The sequence below is a fragment of the Perca fluviatilis genome, chromosome 2 (assembly GCF_010015445.1).
Source record: "Perca fluviatilis chromosome 2, GENO_Pfluv_1.0, whole genome shotgun sequence".
Lineage (NCBI taxonomy): Eukaryota > Metazoa > Chordata > Actinopteri > Perciformes > Percidae > Perca > Perca fluviatilis.
The window spans coordinates 30,049,662-30,071,440 of NC_053113.1; the positions used below are offsets into that span (position 1 = coordinate 30,049,662).

The 21,779-nt window shown below is 42.9% G+C and overlaps 1 protein-coding gene across 8 annotated transcripts in view; it reads left to right on the plus strand.

Moving 5' to 3' along the window:
- The window catches only part of kmt2a (lysine (K)-specific methyltransferase 2A), a 50,613-nt gene extending 31,013 nt beyond the window's left edge, over window positions 1–19,600 (plus strand). For 6 of the 8 annotated variants that reach the window (XM_039823960.1, XM_039823967.1, XM_039823984.1 and 3 more), the window contains exons 15-34: window positions 889–999; window positions 1,786–1,859; window positions 4,344–4,558; window positions 4,659–4,753; window positions 4,837–4,974; window positions 5,067–5,225; window positions 5,427–5,538; window positions 5,637–5,715; window positions 5,844–6,004; window positions 6,124–6,270; window positions 6,401–9,062; window positions 9,171–11,762; window positions 12,181–12,249; window positions 12,342–12,568; window positions 12,704–12,778; window positions 12,861–13,035; window positions 13,727–13,834; window positions 14,017–14,097; window positions 14,485–14,614; window positions 14,722–19,600. In XM_039823960.1, coding sequence (XP_039679894.1) covers window positions 889–999; window positions 1,786–1,859; window positions 4,344–4,558; window positions 4,659–4,753; window positions 4,837–4,974; window positions 5,067–5,225; window positions 5,427–5,538; window positions 5,637–5,715; window positions 5,844–6,004; window positions 6,124–6,270; window positions 6,401–9,062; window positions 9,171–11,762; window positions 12,181–12,249; window positions 12,342–12,568; window positions 12,704–12,778; window positions 12,861–13,035; window positions 13,727–13,834; window positions 14,017–14,097; window positions 14,485–14,614; window positions 14,722–14,997 — 7,686 coding nt within the window. In that variant the 3' untranslated portion in view covers window positions 14,998–19,600. The remainder of the gene's footprint in view (window positions 1–888; window positions 1,000–1,785; window positions 1,860–4,343; window positions 4,559–4,658; window positions 4,754–4,836; window positions 4,975–5,066; window positions 5,226–5,426; window positions 5,539–5,636; window positions 5,716–5,843; window positions 6,005–6,123; window positions 6,271–6,400; window positions 9,063–9,170; window positions 11,763–12,180; window positions 12,250–12,341; window positions 12,569–12,703; window positions 12,779–12,860; window positions 13,036–13,726; window positions 13,835–14,016; window positions 14,098–14,484; window positions 14,615–14,721) is intronic. The other 2 variants (XM_039823952.1, XM_039823976.1) reach the window with 2 other exon arrangements.
- Window positions 19,601–21,779: the final 2,179 nt, after the last annotated feature.

The window sequence follows — 21,779 nt, forward strand, 5'->3', positions numbered from 1 at the left end:
GAGACCATATGAGAGGTGTGTTGTAGGGCTGGGCGATATGGAGAAAATCAAATGTCACGATATTTTTGACCTAATACCTCGATATCGATAAAGCAGCGATATTGTAGTGTTGACTATTGATGCTTTCACAACATATTTACACAATGAGATTTTTGATAAATAATCATGAGTTAATGTGCATAAAATGACTAAGTGGGTAAAGGCAAATAATAGAACAGTTACAACAGTCTGGTAAGTTCATAAAATGACATCACTTTACTGTAATGCAGCCTTTAAAACCAGGGAAAGACAACACTTAAGCCATTTACGAAATTACGATATCGAAAATCTAAGACGATATCTAGTCTCATATTACGATACCAATACAATATCGATATATTGCCCAGCTCTAGTGTGTTGGCCTCTATATTTTAGTCAAATGTCTTAATATGTGTATATATTTACTGTACATGTATTAAAGGATGGGAGGGATATATGCAAGCTAACCATGGGTAAACATTTTCTGAACATGAGTAACAATTTGATGCAGGGTTTGCAGTAGTGAGGTTTGATTCACACGCCATCACAAGCTCTTGCAAAGCAGCCTGCATTTACAGTAAAAGCTTTTTTTTAGTAGATTTCAATATTGTATGTGTCCTCGTCTCTTGAATGCATGGTCAGGCCTGTGCTGTATAACGGTAAATTAACATAGACAGCTACGGCAGCTATGGCCTTTCCACCAGTGTTCATCATCACGTTACTGTTTTAACAATCATTCTTTGTGTGTGTGTGTGTGTGTGTGTGTGTGTGTGTGTGTGTGTGTGTGTGTGTGTGTGTGTGTGTGTGTGTGTGTGTGTGTGTGTGTGTGTGTGTGTGTGTGTGTGGGTGGGTTCCTTATTTCTCTCCCAGCTGGAGTTTAGTGATGACATCACACGAATCATTCAGACGGCCATCAACAGTGACGGTGGCCAGCCTGAGAGCAGGAAAGCCAACAGCATGGTCAAGTCTTTCTTCATTCGGGTAAGAACCTCAAATCAACTCTGGATCATTTCCGTCCTGTCAGCACCACTGAATACACAACAGAATTACAGTGCAGTTCACAAGGACTCTCAAATTCCTTAATGACAGCAGGACAATTGTACTATTTTGGGTCATATCAAGCATTTTTATGTGTTGTTTATCATAAATTCCGTCATATTTTTTTGAGACACACACAAATTTACACACATCCTCTGTTTGGGGTGCCCCTGCAGCAGGCATAGGTTAATTATGTTGGTCAAGGTATGGCAACATCAAGCTGAGCATGTAACAATTATTACATAATTGTCTAATCGCAGTTGTTTTACATAATCACCATTTCTTTGTTGAACCGCAATTAATTGCCAACATTAGCTAAGGTTCTAAGGGTTATGACTGTTGGTGGTAATTGTCAGTTTTATATTAATTTAAGAAATAATACAATGTTTTATGACAATAAAGAGGTGTGGTTTACTTCATAGACTGTGTACTTGTGGTATTACATTATCTGGGTCACATATATAGTGATATAACCAAAAGATGTTTTGTTTGCAAAAGTAATACATGACCACATTTTTTAAACTGGACTGAAAGAGACAATTATATTGTTAATCACAATTATTTCTGAGACAATTAATTGTACAGCAAAATTTGGAATTGTTACAGCTCTACATCAAGCTAGGGCCCTCGTGTTAAGCTACATTATCACTAACCACAATCTCGCCCCAAATGCAGTTCTGTGCTACAGTAGGCTGATATGCAAACTTCATCGTATGTTTTCTGTTTCAGCAAATGGATCGAATCTTCCCGTGGTTTAAAGTGAAAGAGTCCCGTCTCTGGGAAAGGCAAAAAGTCTCTGCCAAGTGAGTGTCTATCGCACCGTAGTCAGTACATGGTGTTCAGTATACAGCATTCAGTTAAAATGAAACCTCAAACTGATATGAACAAACTCCAAAAGTCAATATTTAAGCAACGACCCATAACAGGCTCTCAATCTTAATAGTATTGTGAAGTGTGTGTGATGTGCCGTTATTTTCCAAACTTGTAGTGCAAGTTATGCTTGTAATTACAGAGAAGAACATTCAAATGTAATACTCCTGTAACGTGAACCCGTCCAAAAAGCTTGGTGAAGAACTGCAGTTTTCAAGAACTGTAGGTCTATAATTATTGAAATGAGAAGTAAGATGTGGTTTCTCTGGGAGAATCTGCACATTCATCTGTATATAGGAAGCAACCAGAAAGCAGTGAACTAATATTTATAAAATGTGTGGGCTGACTGTAACAACAACCTTTGATTAAAATGAGTGGAAATAACAGCCAAAGGGGGAGATCAGGATTTCATATGTTCGTCACTTTATCTTTTTGAGTGGTTAAGGAAATCTACAATTTTGTGTGATGTTCAGTTTTGGGAATCGCCACTAAAACGCTTTCTCAGCCATGACATCAAAAACCAAAAGAGACTCTTTTCACAATTTAAGAAATTAGGGACTGAGTGGAGTAGATTAAAGTTGTTTTCATTTCAACATGCCCCATCTCATAACAACCATTACTGTGATTAAAGGTACCAGTTTTATTGATTTTATTGATTCCACAGTTTCTCTTGTTTAATGAGCCCGCTAGACAGTTTAGTGGTGAATGTGAGCCGGGAATTACACACAGAACAACACTAATTGATGTAGTTATTAAAATATCTACTGAAAAGACATCTATATTATAACATCTATATTTTTATGTGCTGACTTGATTGTAAATACGGGCTCAATGAAATCATCTCCCCTTAGCTGAAGTTAGTTCAGTTTGTCTAAGAATGAGAGAACTTACTTCAAACTTATTCAGGGAGGACAGCAGCACTATTGATGAGTGCACCATACCTTCACATCAGTGATTAATAATGAAATGATCATATTGAATAATTGATGCTGTTTACAGAGATGACAGGCTTATCATTTGTTATTATTAGAAGGAATACCTCAAAGCTCATAGACTCTGTTGCAATGTGAACTTTTCAATATGTTAAAGAATGGTATGGTTTTACTGCTCTGCATATTGGAATTTTTACACACACACACTCATTCACTAATTCGCTCAGTCACTCGCTCGCTTATATTTAGATATCAGCTTTCCCAGACCATTTACTCTGCCTATCCTCCAGGCATTGTGGGAGGCAAACCGTAACAGGGTCACATTTCACTTGAAGGCTCTTTGATACATATTTGTGGTCTAATTGTGGTCTAATTGTGGTCTAATTGTGGTCTACTTGTCAGTTTGGTCTGTTGTGTTATGTACCAGTGCTCCAGCTCAGACAGTCAATGATCCATCCAGTGGATCCTGTGGCCATCATTGAATGGATGCCTGTTTAGTTGCCTCTGCTGTCTTATTAGTATGACACTTGACACATCACACCAAATGACCACTGTGGCTTGACTTGGCAAAACTTTACTTAGCAAAGCTCCTTTGATTTGATCATTTATTACTCCTCACATACTACTTAGAGGACTTTTTATATCTTTTTTTGGGGGGGAAATCCTGAAATGCTCACAGCAATGCACTAAATCTGTATGATAGTTTTGAGGGATTAAACAATCTTCCAGTGCTTTCCAACATATCTCAAGCATCTTCTCTAAAAAGCAACACCTGCCACACAATCTTTTTTTTCTTTAATACGTGACTGCCTGTGGGATATTTTCCCATTTGTGGTGATGGTAGAAAATACATTATCTTTCATAAAGACAGCAGTCTTTTTATATCGATTTCACCTCTGTCATTAAAATATACAGTAAACATCAAATTTAACCTCATTAGATTTAGTTTAATAAGAATACAAAATACATAATGTCCATTCATTCTGACCTAAGAATATATATTTGCATCATCTCAGTCTGATTGAGTTTAATTGAGTAGATCAAACCAAGAGATCTGCTGTTGTACAGCCTAACAATGAAACAATGGTGTTATGTGTCAAGATTTCATTCAGTCACACTTCATGCCATTTTAGGTGATATTCTTTAGCTAAAACATCTTAACTTTATATAACTTCTTGTGCAAAAAGGTAACTTTCTTCAAAATCTCAAGATACACATCGTCAAGATCAATAATGATCACAAAGACCTGTTTTTTATTTACGGTAAACCCGACCCTACGCAACTGAAGCTGCCTATCTATTAATCTAAGGTTTGCCAGGTGATGGGTGTTGAATGATGTGAAAACAATCCCCATCACACAGACTTATCCCTGAAGTGTGTTCCTGAAGACTTTTTATTTATGTCATTAGGCTTTCACTGAAGTTGTAAACCCACATAATTACTTGTGTGGCTATTTTGAAGTTCTTTGGGTTTGTTGTCTCCCAGCAGTGGGCTTCTTCCGAATGCCGTGCTGCCTCCATCCCTGGACCACAACTACGCCCAGTGGCAGGAGAGACAGGAGCTTTCCCGCGCTGAGCTCCCCCACCTCATGAAAAAGATCATCCCAGCTCCTCGGCCCAAGACCCCTGGTGAACCAGATTCTCCAGCCTCCCCCCCTTCTCTCCCTCCAGCTCTACCCCCACCACATCCACTCCTACCCGGTAAGGCAATCTGCAGATATATGTACACATTTTTACATGCACACTGTTTTTTGCACATCTTGTCACTTACTGTTTTTTTTTTATAAATGATTCTCTTCAGATCGTGAAGACAGCCAAGAGCTCCCTCCTCCGCCAGGCGTTAGTGATAACAGGCAATGTGTTCTGTGTCTGAAGTATGGGGACGAGAACACTAATGTGAGTCAGGAATCTGCTTGACTCTCTTTAACACACATAATAATGACTTTGTGTCTCTTGTATAACATGCCTGTTTGTTTCAGGAGAGTGGCAGGCTGTTGTACATCGGTCAGAATGAGTGGACCCATGTAAACTGCGCCCTGTGGTCTGCTGAGGTTTTTGAAGACGACGACGGCTCTCTGAAGAATGTTCACATGGCTGTTCTCAGGGGAAAACAGCTGGTAAGACACCTTGTCCATCACAGGTTCCCACTCTATTTTCAGTGTTTATTTATTTGGACAGACATTTACAACCTTTTCTACTTTGTATTCAGCGCTGTGAGAAGTGTCAAAAGCCAGGGGCCACAGTTGGCTGCTGCCTCACCTCTTGCACCAGCAACTATCACTTCATGTGCGCCCGCCAGTCCCACTGCGTCTTCCTGGAGGACAAGAAAGTCTATTGTCCAAAGCACAGGGACCTCATCAAGGGAGAAGTAAGAAGATCTCATTATTTACTATGTAATTAAAAGCTCATTAGTACAGTTAGATGGCAGCCATGTGAAAAGTAGGTTCAAGTATTTAAAACCTAGTGAGTAAATCTTGTGTATGTGTCTTGTATAGATCAACCATGCCAGTTCAGGAACTGTGACTTGATATTCTTGAGTTTATCTTGACCTTTCCTGTTTTTTCTCCAGGTGGTGTCTGAGTTTGAGGTGACCCGCAGGATCCTGGTGGACCTGGAGGGCATTAGTCTCAGGAGGAAGTGGCTGGCAGGACTGGAGCCTGAAAATGTCCACATGATGATAGGTAGGTCAATCGCTGGTAAATATTGGTGCAAAAACGTCCATTTCTGTGATTTACTCCCAGTGTGTCTTGAATGCTGATTTTAAATATCATCATTGCAGGCTCCATGACCATTGACTGTTTGGGGATACTGACTGAACTTTCAGACTGTAAACGCAAACTCTTCCCTGTAGGATACCAGTAAGTATTATTATTATTTTCTTCTTGTCTTCTCTAGCTATTTTAGTGCTACCATTATTATTCCCCCTTCAATTAAAGTATATATGCTAGTGGAAATTGCAAACTGAATAAATTCTCTTCTCTCCAAGGTGTTCAAGGGTGTACTGGAGTACTTTGGATGCTCGTAAGCGCTGTGTGTACACCTGTAGGATCCTAGTTTGTCACCCTCCAGTGGTAGAGTCTGACCTGAAAAACATGATGGCTCCTGAGGAGAATCGCACTATAGCACACAGCCCACCTCCAATAGCAGGTAAACTACAGACTATAGTGACTTAACATAGTTCACGTTTCAATGTGTTACAGTAGGTACCATATTTGGGACTATAATGTGTGAAACTAAGCTGTGTTTTGTGTCAATTACATACCTAGACTTTCCAGATCCATTTGAATCCCCAAGGCGCTCTGACACCCTTTCCCCCACCAACACCCCCAAGCTCAGGGTTTACACCAGGAATCGACACCCCAGTTACCCCCCTTGTCAGCGCTTACTAGGGCCCAGGCCCATGCCCTCTCCTGGTATAAATATGCATTAATTTTTTTTATTTTTATTTTTAGAACTATTTATTTGAAATAATTTGGCTATTTATTTGTAGAAATTAATTTGAAATCACTCTTCATTTCAATTTCAATTTCTTTTTTTTTGTAGGAGGTACCTCGCATCCCCAAAGCCATGAGATTGTGACAGTAGGAGACTCCATGGTGAACCCCAGCATGCGGAATATTGACTCGCGTCGCCACAGCTCCCCTTCTCTCTCTCCTCCTCCCCACCAGCTCAACAGACAGAGAGGGGTGACCTTCCCACTTCAGATTGTGTCAAGACCCCTTACATCACCCCCTCCCCTCATTCCCTCCCCTGCCAGAGACCCCGAAAAGTCCAAACACCTCAGCAAAGAGTCAGCAAAGAGTCCAGTCCAGAGAGATGATGAAAGAGGTAGACTGTTCTCCACAGACAGAAACAGACAGCAACCATCCAGAGACCACGGGTTGAGAGATGCAGACAAAGGGAAGGGGTCAAGTCAAGACTTAGCTCCTAAGGATTCTGATAAGAATAGATCATCCAGAGAACTTGGGCAAAAAGACTCTGACAAGGGTGGAATACCAGCCAAAGAGCCAGAAAAGAGGAGGCTCTTGAGTAAAGACTCAGGTCTGAAAGATTCTGAGAGGGGACGACCTCCCAGTAGAGATCCCTTAAGAGATTCAGAAAAGGGGAGACAAGTAAACAGAGACTCTGAGAAGAGGAGACAGGCAAGCAGAGATTCAAGCAATAGAGAAACAGATAAAAGCAAATCATCCTCCAGAGATCCCAGCTATAAGGACATGGAAAAAGCTAGGTCTCTCAGTAGAGATGCAGGGCTAAGGGACTCTGAGAAGCATAGACAACACAGCAGGGAAACAGGAAAAGACTCAGGCCAAGGTAAAGACAGACCGTCTAGCAGAGACTCTGACAAGAGTCGACCTCCCTCTAAAGATTCCAGTTATAGAAGCACAGAGAAAAACAAAGAATCTGGCTCAGGGAAAGATAGTAACCCTGGCAGTCAGTCCAAACAGGCTGGAGGTGAGAGTAAGAGCCCCAGACTGGCACCTGCAGGCTCTGGCCAGTCCTCCCCTCCTGTGGGCACTGCTGTTCTCACTGGTCAGCAGAGAGGTGGAAGCACCAAGCAAACAGACAAGCAAGGGAAACACGGAGGCAAAGACCAGGATGTTTCTGCAAGTTTGTTGCCTCGTCACCGGGCCACACCCACCTCTCCCATCACCCAGTCTAAGGACAAGCCCAGCTCAGGGAAGGAGAGTAGTAGTGGCACTGGAAATGTAATGCCGGCTTCACTCCATAAGGACTCTGTTGTTGCGAAATCTGGCTCCCCACAGTCTCCATTTCAGAAGTCCAATTCACGGAAATCAAACGATTACTCATCAGGTCCAGCCACAGCAGCAGCTATGAAGCCTGTGTGGTCGTCGAGGGCACCAGCAGAAGATGAAGTTGTCAAGCGAGGCTCCATGCACCTGGCCTCCCCAGCTGCAGCCTCAGCTGCCAAAGACAAACAACCCAAAGTTAAGACGGCAGGCAACAGAGAGGTGTCCAAAGACCGTGAAAGAGAAAAGACTCTCCAAAACAGCAACAGCAACAACAAAATTCCTCTTCTCAACAATAATACTAAGGCTACTGGAAGCACCAATGCACACGCTACAAACCCAGGCTCTCACAACAGCAGCAATAGCAAAGCTCCAGTGCTTGGAAACAGCACCAAAGCCCATGGGAAGGCTCAGGGGGAGAAGCCTGAGAACCAGGCAGGGGACAGGTCATCCTCAAAGAGCAGAGAAAATTACTCCTGTCCTGAGAGGAAGAACAGCTCCAGTCTGGACAGCTTACAGCAGCTGCAGCAGGGTGGTTTGGCTCCAGAAAAAGGAGTGAAGACCTCTTCCCAGTCTCACACCAAACCAACAACTAACCAGCTGTCGTTGTCCTCACGAGAGAAAAAGAGATCAGTTAAACCCCCTACCGTACCTCCACTGAAGACTGATATCAAGACTGACCCTAATGGGACCAGCGCTGTTGGTGGTATTTCTTCATCCTGTCCCACGACCACTACCTCCACTGTCTCTCCTGCCGCCCAGGGCACCCGTCGCTCTGCCCGCTCCGCTCTCTTCTCCTCACCCTCTGCCAGCAGCAGTGACAGTTCTGAATCTGACACCCAGACTCAGACAGAGGACGACGATTTGCGCAAGGAGCACTTACGCAGTGAGCTCCGGGACCACCACAGCCTCCTCACTCAAGGCACAGAGGATGAGGGTGATGGCCCAGAAGATGACCACGACAGAGGCATGGATGATAAACATCACGAGGATGACAGTGACGGTTCAGGGTCAGCCAAGCGTCGCTACCCTCGACGCAGTGCCCGCGCACGCTCCAACATGTTTTTCGGTCTCACGCCTTTCTACGGGGTTCGCTCGTACGGCGAAGAGGACCTTCCCTTCTACGGCAGCGGGGACGGAGCTGGGCCCGTGGTTAAGAGGCGGACCGGTGGTCGCAAGAAGTCAGCTGAGGGGCAGGTGGATGGAGCAGATGATATGAGCACCTCTTCTTCGTCAGGGGACAGTGGAGATGATGAAGACAGTGGAATGAGGGGTAAAGACCCTTACTACTACAACTTCACTCGAACAATAATTAACCCTAGTGAGGGCCTACCATCTATAGAAGGGTTAGATCAGTGTCTGGGAAGGGGATCTCAACTTCAGCGCTTTCTAAAAGACGAGGAGCAGCAACAGCAGAGGGCTCAAGGAAAAGCTGAAGAGGACATGCTGAGTGCTCTGTAAGTACACACTATAAATTGATAAAATAATTGTCTAGAATGTTTTTTTTCTTGCTAGAATTGTTTTTCTCTAATAATCTGACATATTGTCTTTGCTGTGTTTCACAGGACCCTAGGCAAGCAGCATATTGGCCAGCTCGATGGCATTGATGATGGCTCAGAGAGTGATACCAGCATCTGCACCACCAGCACCACCAGCACCACCACCACTACAGCGACCTCTTCTTCCACACCACATAAGAGCACTCCTAAGAGAAGGGGCAGAGAACGGCACACTGAGAAACCTGATTCCCATGACTCTACCAAGGAGGCCGACAACAGCGGGGGAGCCGTCAGCGGCAACACGCGAGAAGGCAGAAAGAACCAGAAAGAAAACTGTCTTCCTCTAGGAGGCGGGGTCAAGTCCCAGCCACAGAGTCAGGGTCAGGATCCTCTCGAGGCCCAACTGTCCCTCAGCACCGACCTGCTTAAATCAGACTCTGACAACAACAACAGTGATGACTGTGGTAACATTTTGCCATCAGATATCATGGAGTTTGTCCTCAACACACCTTCCATGTCAATGCAGGCTCTGGGTCAGCAGTCTGAGCCATCCTCCTCAGAGCTGCTCCTGGACGAGGGCTACGTTGGAGTGGATGTCAACCGCCCCAAAGATATTCTATTTGATGACTTTTCCCAGCAGCTGCCGAGTGCTGAGAGTGGAGGTGTGGTGGAAAGTAGTGTGAATAGCTCCATATCTGTAGAGGAGCCATATCTTCCTTTGGAGCTGCCTTCTGACCTCTCTGTCCTGACTACACGCAGCCCTTCTGTCAACACCAGTCAGAACCACGCTGCTGGGAGTCTTATCTCCGATACCTCAGAGCGCACCATGCTGGGCTTGACCTCTGACCCCGATTCAATCCGCGGAGAAAAGAGTGGGGACAAGAAAAGAGCAGGGCCGGGTGTGTCACCATCGGAGAATCAGCATGATTCTACCAACAGAGACACACAGGTCACAGAGGGTCACATGACTCCTGAGCAGTTTATTTCCAGCCCTGCCATTGGCCAGGTAGTTGAACCTCCAGGTAACCAGGATGTTCCCAGGAGCTCTGGTACCCCTGGTTTGCCAAGTTCATCCTCCCTGCCTCTTCAGGGTCAGAAGTACCTCCCAGCATCAGCTGCAGCTGCAGGCAGCCCCAGTCCCGTTCCTGGCCCAGGACCATCCCAGGCTCAGGTTTCCAGCCCAGCAGTCATCAAACCAGGCCCTGACAAGCTCATCCTGGTCAATCAGCAGTTCCAGCCTCTCTACGTTCTTCAGACCGTCCCTAATGGTGTCGCCCAAAAAATTAGTGCCACAGGAGTAATTGACACTAGCTCTTCAGCAGTGCTGAGCTCCATGACACTTACCACAGGGTTGAATACTGCTTTATCCACAGCCCAGCCAATATTTCCTGCTGGTGGCAAAGTCCTGGGCACCATGCCTCACCCCTCCCAGATTCACACCTTTACTGGAGCCACACAGACGGGCTTCCAGACGGGAATCCCCAGCACCACTTCAGGGCTTCTCATTGGGTTGCCCCACGACCAGCCCCAGATTCTGGTCTCAGAGGCTGGTCGGCCGCACGAGCTGGGTCACGGTGTTGCCATAGTGTCCAGTCCCTCCTCCCTCACTTCTTCCCCGACTGTACTCGCCTCTGCTCACGGCAAGAAGAGGCCTATCTCTCGTCTTCAGCCAAGAAAAAGCAAAAAGCTTGCCCGCTCCCGTAGCCAGCCTACTCTGGCCCCGTCTGAGATGGGCCCTCCCAACATGACCCTCATCAACCTGTCTTCCCCTCAGATTACTGCTGGCATCCCTGGTCAGTTAAGCACCATCACTACTTCTCAGCGCAAGGTCCCAAATATTATCAAGAGACCAAAATCAGGTGGGGTTATGTACTTGGATCCCTCTACCCTCCTTCAGCAGAGGATTCCCGGTACTGCCCAGCCTGGTATCCTGGGCCATGATTCCTCCACTCACCTAATACCTTGCACAGTCTCTGGTCTCAACCCCAGTCAGTCAGTGCTGAATGTTGTGTCTGTGCCCCCTAGTGGTGCTGCTGGCCTTCTTGCACCAGGATCAGTCTCCCTCTCCACCCCTGTCCTCAGCTCTGCTGAGATCACAGGGCCAATTAGCAACCTCCTGTTCAAAGCAAGTCCACATGGCCTGGGCCTGTCAGATCAGCCAATGGTCCTTCAGTCAGCAGGGGCTCCTCTGATGTCACAGCTCAGCTCCTCTGTGCAGACATCTATAGCCAGCAGCATCTGCGTCCTGCCCTCCCAACAGACTTTCAGCATGGCTGTCAACCAGCAAGGAGAGACTGAAGTTAGTAATGTCCACTTACAGCACCAGTCTCAGCCTATAAACAGAGCCCAGACCGTGGACTCCAGTCCAAACACCACTGTTACTTTGGCCACCTCTCTAAGCCCTGCCAAGGGACGTGTTGTTGGAGTGTTCAGCCAAACACAAACCTCCGCACACTCCCAGAGCAGGAGAACAACTCCCATCTCCAGATCATCAGAACAAAGGCCGCCTAACTCCACCACTATAGGAGCAGAAAAAGGCAAACAGAAAACAAAGAGAAGCAGGCAGAGTTCAGATATAACCAGCGTGAAAAAGCTCAAGGCCTCTCAGGCAGAGGAGCATCTAAGCAACCCTGCAGGACGACATCACTCAAACCAAAGGTGAGAGTTATTATTTTGGCTGCTGTATCGTGTTTTCAGTTTATTCCTAATGACACACATAAATGGGGAAAAAATAGCAATTACCTTTTTCTTTAATTTCTTCATAACATTCAAAGAAGAGATACAATCTTCATGCTGTGGTCCCCTAGTCTATTCTTAATCTCAGATGTGTACACATCACAATTCCATGGTCATTGTGATGAGATTACTTGTGAATGCAAAAACGGAGTTGTGGGTGTATGCTCAATTCTTAAGAAAACAGATTATTTGTACAAAATGATGTGTACTAGTTTAAGTTAGGTTCCGGTACAGAGAAGTGAAATATCTTACCTTGACTGAATCTTTAACTCCCAATTGTTCACTAAAGTACTTTGCATAAAATATATTCTAATCTTGAACTTCTCTTCTTTGCGAGCAGTTCCAAAGAGCTGAGCCCCCCTGAACCCATGGATACGGGCAAGCCCGCAGACAAGGCAACCAACAAGAGGTATGGACTCATCCATGCTAGGTTCCCATTTTCATACTGAATATATATATTTTTTTAAAAGCGTTCTAATGCTTGGCTCAAATCTTTTTCAGTGTGCTTGGTAAAAAGAAGACATCTGATGGTCCTGTGTTACCGGGGAAAGTAGTGGGGATAGACAAATCATCTGCAGCTGGGGGAGCAAGGTCTCTTCCTGTGGCTTCACCACCCGACCAAGACGGCAACAGCAGGGATACCGGCCTGGATAGCAAACCCAAGAAGGGCATCATCTTTGAAATCTGCAGCGAGGACGGCTTCCACATCCGCTGTGAGAGTATCGAAGGTGGTTTCACATATATACTATACGTGTACTCATATAATGTTGATTAAAAAAAAAAAGATTAGAATAAGTGCTGTTGTTGTGTTTGAAACATTGAAACACTGAGCTGTTGTGTCCTAACTGCCTGTCCCTTCACAGAGGCTTGGAAATCCCTGACTGATAAGGTGCAAGAGGCACGCTCCAATGCACGACTCAAAGAGCTCTCCTTTGAAGGTGAGGCATCACTCTGACTACATCACAAAACAAATATGTGGTTGTATATAGAAAGTCAATTGTGGACACGTGTTCACCCCAGGTGTGAATGGATTGAGGATGCTGGGAGTCGTCCACGAGGCAGTGGTCTTCCTGCTCGAGCAGCTTTACGGCTCCAGACATTGTCGGAGCTACCGTTTCCGCTTCCATAAACCAGAGGAAACCGATGAACCTCCCATCAACCCCCACGGGTCGGCTCGTGCAGAGATATCCCACAGGTTACGATCACACACACACACACACACACACACACACACACACACACACACACACACACACACACATATATATTCTCCTACCGTGCCCCTCATCTTTGGAATGGCCTCCCACTACATGTTAAAGAAGCTCACTCAGTTGACATTTTTAAATCTAGATTGAAAACCCACCTCTACTCATTATACTATAGCCAACCATAACACACCATCCTTTCTGCATCCTGCACAAACAAGCTTTTTTCACTTATTCTCTTATGTTGCTGGTTTTGTATTGTTTATAATTACTGCTTTAATGGCGTTCAATTGTTTTGTTGCTGTCTGTTATTTCTGTGTTTCTTTGATTGTAAAGTGCACTGAGACCATGTTGAATGGTGATTTTACACTTTAAATAACAGTTGATTGATTGATCACAGGGCCTGGATAAAGGGAGAGCAGGCTGTTATGCCAGAGCCTATTGCGGCAAACTGTATATTACTGTGTATTGTACACATTGGTAATAAACAATGCATGAAATATGAGCACCACCCAAAGACAACTGTGTGTTTGGATAATGACTCATTAGACAATAGGTCAACCAAGAACCTTCTTTCTAACTTTAAAACTCCTTATTTATTAGAAAATTGGTTTTGATCCAGCTTTCATCTTGTGTGTTTGTGTTTCTGACTGCTGTCTATTCCATCTGTTTGCCTTCCAGGAGGTCTGTATTTGACATGTTCAATTTCTTGGCCTCAAAACACCGCCAGCCTCCTGAGTACAAGCCGCAAGAAGACGATGATGACGAAGGGCAGCTCAGGACTGCCAGGTCAGTTTCAACACACAAAATCCCTGTTATTTTTTCTGGGTAAATACGATGCGTCTATGTGCTGCTACAACACCTGAATTCCCCCCTAGGGATCAATGTAGGATCATCTCATCTTATCTAAAATATAATTGTGTCATAATGGTCTCAGAAGACAACATTTCTTTTTCATGCTGTTGTTGCAGGCGTGCCTCCATGGAGCTACCACTGGCTGTGAGATTCAAACAGCTCAAGGCCACTTCTAAGGAAACTGTTGGAGTCTACAGGTTAGATCAGTGGTGCTTTAACTGTCATTAAAGCATTTAGGTTGATCAAAAGTTGCACAAGACGTAGATGATATGCTTTGTTATATTTGCCGTTGGATTTCTCTGCTCACTGACGCCACTCACAGTTACCTTGGTCATTTATAACGTTAACTGTTGTGTTAGTCCATGATAAAGTTAGATCACTTTCATTCCTATTCATCACGACAATTAATTGTTTGTCAAGATTACTTGTACACTTTTAGCTCAGCAACTTAAAGGGAAGTCTTGATAAAATTGAAGGTATAAAAAGGCAGATGGCCTAAACAAAAAGGGGTTAAAATCAACATCTAGATACGCAGGCTTAAGCCATTACTGTGATTCCCTTCTAAATACTGTATCCCTCTGCAGGTCTCCCATTCATGGCAGAGGTCTGTTCTGCAAGAAAACCATTGATGCAGGGGAGATGGTCATTGAATACTCTGGAAATGTCATTCGGTCTGTGCTCACTGACAAACGGGAGAAATATTACGACGGAAAGGTGAGGTCTTGGGAATGAACTTTGAGATTAAAATGTATTAGTTTGATTAACTCGACTCAACAAGTATCAGGAGCATAACATACATAAAACCTTTTCTTTCCTCAAAGGGGATTGGCTGTTACATGTTTCGTATCGATGACTACGAGGTGGTAGACGCCACAGTGCATGGCAACGCCGCCCGCTTCATTAACCACTCCTGTGAGCCCAACTGCTACTCTCGGGTCATCACTGTGGACAGCCAGAAGCACATCGTCATTTTCGCCTCGCGGCGCATCTACTGTGGAGAGGAGCTCACCTACGACTACAAGTTCCCTATTGAGGACGCCAGCAACAAGCTGCCCTGCAACTGCGGCGCAAAGAAGTGTCGCAAGTTCCTCAACTGATCTAAACTATTTCAAGAGGACTGCAAGTATGTTGAGCAGCAGTGCCACGATGTTCTGAGGTCCCCCCTACTGGGGGGTTGACACTGGCACTGGCTTTGTGCCGATTTCCTGAGTCCGGTCCACGTATGACAGCTGCGAACAGGGCACGAGCCCTGTCAGTGTTTCTGCTGCTGGTGTTGGCAGAACACAGCAGAGGCAGCAGTCGTGGGTCATGCTGTACATACAGGAAGGGTCATTTTGGAGGAGGGGCCACTTGTAGAAATTCCAACATATTGTGCCTCCTTTTGCCTCATTTACATTTGACACGGAAAGTGTCACCTTCAGCGGTGAGGTATGAAAAGGTTTGAGCCTTTACAGCATTGCAATATTAACTTTCATTTACATTTGGACGATAAAGTTACCCCTTCGGCATTTTTTGCATTGGCCCATCCTCCTTAATTTTCTAGAAATATGTTATGGCCCACTTATGCTGAGATTTGAACATAGAAAAAAAAACAAAATTTTAAAGAACTTGGTTCCATTTTACACCAAAGTGCAATTTGTTTAAAGGAGTTGGAACAGTAATTTTACGAGTAAGAACAATTAGAAAATTTTTAGAATTTCTTTCATTTCTTTTTTTCATTTTTCATTTTTTTAAATATAAAGCTCAGTGTCAGCTGTTATTGATGCACATTTCCCCGTCTGAATGTGCCCTGATGCCTTCAGAGCCGTTGTGATTTACTGGAACCTTCCCCTAACCGGTCTTTTTTTTAAAAGCTTGTAGCTGTGTAAATGAAACACTGTAAATAGGAGCTGCTTGTGTATAAGCAGCCTGATAAGAGCTGTGCAGGTGGAAACACTAGGGGGAGCAGTGGCCACACAAAGGAAGAGCGAAAAAGAGACAGGGGGTGGGGGGGTAGAAATATAGATTTGTTCAAAAAGCAAAAGGTTATTTTTGGCGGTTCGTGTAAAGGGTGATATGTGAGTTTGATACCAATCCGTTGTACTTAAATTGACTTTGTAGTCTGACAGCTTGGTAGCTATGTAGACATGTCATTGGTGGGATTAAGCCTCTGGCCTGACAAAGCGAGGCAGCTAGAGATTCTGGTGGACTGACAGCCAAGGGACTGGAGAACCCTACTGATGTGCTTTAGTAGACATACTGTATTTATAATTGATTTTTAGAGCTGTGATCCAGAAACATCTGTGGATCTTACAGAAACATACAGACATGTGCATGCTGTTGTTGTGATCAAACTTGTTTTTGGTAATTATATAAGCTCAGACTTTTGAATCACGTTCCAAATTACAGCAGCAGAGAGAACCAAAAATCACACCGTTGAATTGAATTTTCACTCAGCTTGTTTTCTTCTTGGCCTGTTGTGATAACTATTACTATGGAAAATGTTTCTTTTTATTTGTAAGTCTTTTAAAGTCTTGTCTGTTATATTGTCTTTTTTATTATGGACAGGGAAATATCATGCTTGCTTTTCAAAACAAATGTAAATAATGTATATTTTTCTACAAAAAGACTTAAAAAGCACTCACTAGTGAATAGCACTTAATGATGGTATTTATATTTTTTAAAAATCGTATTTATTTTATTGCCATTTTTGTAGGAAATAGAGGTTTACAAACACTAATGCTTGGTCTCTATGTTTTGTATTCCGCTGCCTTCTCAAAGTTGTTTTTTGTTGTAATGGGTTGTTTTTTTTTTATTTGTAGCCTGAATGTTGTTTTTTTTTATTCCAAAGACTGACACTGGTCTGTGGCTTGGTCCCGTTGAGTTCAGTCCACCAGTAGCTCTTTTATCTATCCCGGGCCGTTTGGTCAGAGCTGACGTTTTTTTTTTCATTGTTCCAGTTCTAGCTGGCAGTATGGCAGTCATTTGAACTATTATTATGCACTTGAGGGAGTTAGGTTTGTTGATCCATAGCAGATATCTCCTCTCTCCAGCCTTATTGTCTCCACACCACATCACACCGAGAATCAAGTCCACTTACAGGCTGCTACGAGGCAGTCTTGACAAAATGAGTCATTTTTTTCTTGTCACTAGTCAATAATGGGTCGACAGGCTTACAGCCAATTGGCCCGTGTAAAATCCAACAAGAGTCCCATCGAACTGTTTTGTCCCTCTGCAGACTTAAGATAAAGAGGTGCCTTTATTTTAATGCTACCAACAGCATTTATCATACTCCATTTGTTTATTAAAGAAACCACTTCATCCTGGTGACCACTCATAAGTGCTCACCAGCATCTAGATATCACTTTTTATTCTCTCATTTAGTCTCCTTGTGGTTCGCCTTAGTTGTAAATGAGCATGCCTATTCTCTCTTACAAGCCTTCATGTCCTCAACCGAATATTTGGTTAGACTGTTTAGATTGACTAGTTCCACTATGCGACTTTGTTTTTGTCGCTTTTTAATTAATTTATTGTTGTCCACCATTCATGCTGACTTCGTTATCGCCTAAGCAGTTAGCGGTTACTCCCACATTGCTCCTTGTTGTGAACTGAAACAGAAATATGACCCACACGTGGTTTGCACTTTAGCTGTGACACAGGCACTGAATAAACATAGGAAAAGTCTTTCTCCAGACAGACAATGCAACTCCGATGCTGAAACCACAAGCACAGATAGTCACCGAGAATACTTTGAGTTTGTGCATCAGGCCCTGATATAATAACTGAGTTTGATCATCTTGGATCGGTCTTAATGACTCCTGTAAAGTGGTGTTTGAGACTCTAGCAAAGTGCACTTGACTCTTTTTCTGCAACAAAGTGAAGGCAGGGACCACACCAGCAGCCCTTTCCTTCCTGAAGGTGCAGTGTGTACAAACCTGGGCTGTGCTTTTCCATTTAGGGCCCAAGATCAGGTCTTGTGTCCCACCCCCCAACCCCCGCCTGACAGGCCAGCCTTGGGATTGTACAGCTGCACCTACATTGGGCTCGCTGGCTTCAGCTGCTAAGGTCAAAAATGAATGTATATTCCTCCTCCACGTCACCAGACTTGTGATGATGTTGATACTTTGTCAGCTCCATTTGTTTTCAGTTGCTGTGTCGACAACAACCCTGGTAGATATGGACGATATGTTGACATGACCTCAAATCGGGCAGCAGCAGCAGTTTAATTTCAGCACTGGGAATAATGCTGAAGTGTGAACAGCAGTGGCATTTCTGTCTGTAGGGCCACAGGGTCTTACTGGGTTAGCTCAACACTTTACGCTAGCATCGGTGGTAACGCGTTTACTGATGCCAAAGGGCTCGGTCTCCGGCTCTCACTTCTCGAGATCCAATTTTGATTTTACAGTGAACAATAAGTCATTTATTTCACTGTTTAACGGCGTATATACAATAAGGATATGGTCTCCGTTGTTTCTTTTGGACTTCATTTTACCACGCCACAGCAGTGGCCCTTCTCCGTCATTATCTGTAATTATAGTATAAATACATAACAATATTATACGGAAACATGCATAGTAATTTCTTGTGCTTTAGTATCTATACAATATATGGAATGGACAGACAAACTTAGTTACAGTAGCAAAACAGCAGATTTATAATGGTTAATAGCAATGTTTCAATGTACTCTATAATGGTTTTGTGTTACAGTACTATCAGATGAAACTAACGTGCATCATTCTTTTGTATATTGATATCCAGTTCCAATTTTGCTGTGCCTGTGAGTGTTCCTTTGTCAGCAGGGAACACTGCAGTTTTTCTTTTAATTTTCTTTCTGGAAAGGAACGTTTTTTTTATGTGATGAGAAATGTAACTGTATTAATGTGGTTGTAAACTTTTTGGGGTCAGCCATTTTGTCCCCCCCCCCACTCCCCGGTTGTTGTAGTGAATGTTTTTCTGTTTTTTTTTCTTTGTATGTTTTAACAGGGACGTTTTTAGACTGCTTACTTGATGTGGTATAAATTAAGAGTTTGGTTTGTGGAGACTGACCAGGAGTTTTAAAGAGCCCACCAAAATGGCGTTTTTCCAGTTTGGAAAATCTCTCATGTCTCCATGACCACCTTTCTCTCCTCCGAAGCTTTGGTTGTACTTATCATGTACTGTTTTGTTTTTTTTAATCGAAAGTCATAATGCTGCGATAATGCTGATGTTGAAAACATTTAATTTATTTATTTTGGGCAACATCCACCCTGAATTGTTCTTCTCAAGTTAAGGTTTGGGAGAGGTCGGACGAGTACGTAACATGTATTTGTAATTTTCTAATTGTTTCTTGTGTATTGAAGTTATCAGCCTAGGATGGGATGTGGTGTCACAGAGGGAGCGGATGGTAGGACGTGCAAAAAAAGAGCGATCATGGATCATGAACAGGCTTGTTTCTTATGCCTTGAATATACCTTTGTCTTATCAATATTCCTCCTGCTCTCTGTAATAACGGTATTCATAAGTTCCACAGTCATATTTAACAGTGTTCTTTCAATACACATCAAGTAAAATGAAGGAAAACCACCACAGTGAAAATAAACCACAAACTACTTGGTTGAATGTATAATTAGGAAACAAAGTTGTACATAAGTGTAAAAAGAAAAGTTTCTAATCATGTTTATTTTCTATGCACTTTTTTATTTAAGTGATAGTTTAAATAATAAACATGTCTCCTTTACTCTTTTTTGTCTCTTGCCTCGTTTACTGAATGTATAAACTCTTATTGGCCCTTTAAGGAACTTACCAGTGGTTTAGAAAACAATCTCACTACGAGAAATATGTCGCCTATGGTATGTCGTTGCTCTTCTTCTGGAGGTTTTGATCATATTACATGCTCTTCATCAGCAGATGCTTTTAAGCCAACATGGATGAGAAGTTGTCAAAGTGCTTTAACAAGGGAAACTGCATTGGCTGATGAAGATCGTGTTCTATGATCGAAAGCTCAAGAGCAGCTACTTAATGGACATTTTTAAGCACAAATAACATTCTGACCAGTTTGCAAAACAAGCTCCTATGTTTTAATATATTCAATTGTCTACGGTCTGTTTTTATAAACAATGTTATGACATCAGATCAACTTAATAAGTACAGACTTGCTTCTAGTCACATTTAATGTATTTGTGATTTGTACCTTTTGTGGCATTTTATATTATATGTTAAACTCATTTAGTCAGCACAGCCAGTTATCTGTGGGCACAATAATGAGTTGTTTTAAGGTTCATAACAGTTTTTTTTTTAATCCAAGAACAGGTTGTTGTGGGAAATAAGTGCATCATCCCACTATAGTGTTTTTTTTTTTTTAAGACTCACAATATCTTTTTACAGCTTTGTGATTTCAAGACAGTCCCTGCATGTTTTTGTATTTACTGTGAAAAGTAGGGCTGTTTCTGAGTTTAAGCCCAAACTAAAACTGCCTTGTTATTCAGCTAACCCAATCCCAGTTTTGCTACTTCACCACCACCACCCACTAGAAATTAAGTCAAATTGTTGTTTTTTTGCCAATTGGTCTAAATTAACAGTAAATGCTCCAAGCAGCAGTTTATGGATTCATACAGGAAATTAGTATAGCAGTCCCAGAATGTGCTGATTCTGGTGCTGCTAATTAAAAACACGTCGTAACTTACTGCCTCCACAGGAGCCTGCTGAAACCTTCCTCACAACAGCCTGGTGACTCCAAATTCAAAGGAAGCCCTTCATGTTTCAAAGAGCTGCTGACCCATGTGTTTAGTCAGAGCAGTTTCACTCTTTGTTCTCAGTGGGAAATACGTGTCACAGCAAAATACTTATCTATAATATAGTAGTATAAACTGCAGGGTGTATGCACATTTTCACAATCAATTATGTCATTTGAATTGCCTCAATGTGTCAATAACACATAGAGACTGAAATAAAATTAGTATGATTTACGGTGTAGAATTTAAACTGTTATCCCAGTGGTTGGCCTGAGCGCCAAATCCGGCCCTCCAGCTAAAATATTGCCTGGTGACTCAAAAGTCAAAGGAAGCCCTTCTTGTTCCAAAGAGCTGCTGACACCCCTTCCTCCTCCCTTCTTTCTCCCAGTCCCCGTCATCACATTCCCATAAAACCAGTGTTTTAACGTGAAAACACTAAGCAGACCCATGTGTTTAGTCAGAGCAGTTTCACTCTTTGTTCTCAGTGGGAAATATATACATGTCACAGCAAAATACTTATGTATAATATAGTAGTATAAACTGCAGGGTGTATGCACATTTTCACAATCAATTATGTAATTTTAATTGCCTCAATGTGTCAATAACACATAGAGACTGAAATAATATTAGTATGATTTACGGTGTAGAATCCCAGTGGTTGGCCTGAGAGCCAAATCCGGCCCTCCAGCTAAAATATAGCCCCCCTGACTAAAGCTGAAGTTTTCACTTTTATAGTTTACAGTTTTGACATAATTGGTCACACATCTACTGCAGATAGCAATGTAAATACAAAGCTTATGTCTAACATCTCATACTGCCCACACTTGAGTAGACATGCAAACTACTGTTCCTCATTCTGCACCAAGCTGTCTGAACAGCACATGGTGTTGAAGTCCAACAAACCTACCACAATAATTAGACAGACATAAATACTATAATCCACTTTATTCAAATTATAATTATAATTGTAAAACCAGTATTCCTTGAATTTAAAACACAGTTTTAATTTAATTGCTTTAGCCTCCTTGACCATATAACAGATTTGTGTCTCACAATCAAAAATACCGTAGGTGGCAGTCTAACTAAAGTTATAGCTGATGGCATTTTTTTAAGACATCAACGATAGACCTTTCACGGCAGACATGTTGACATATTATAGGCTAGTAGCATACTGTCTATGGCTAGTAGGT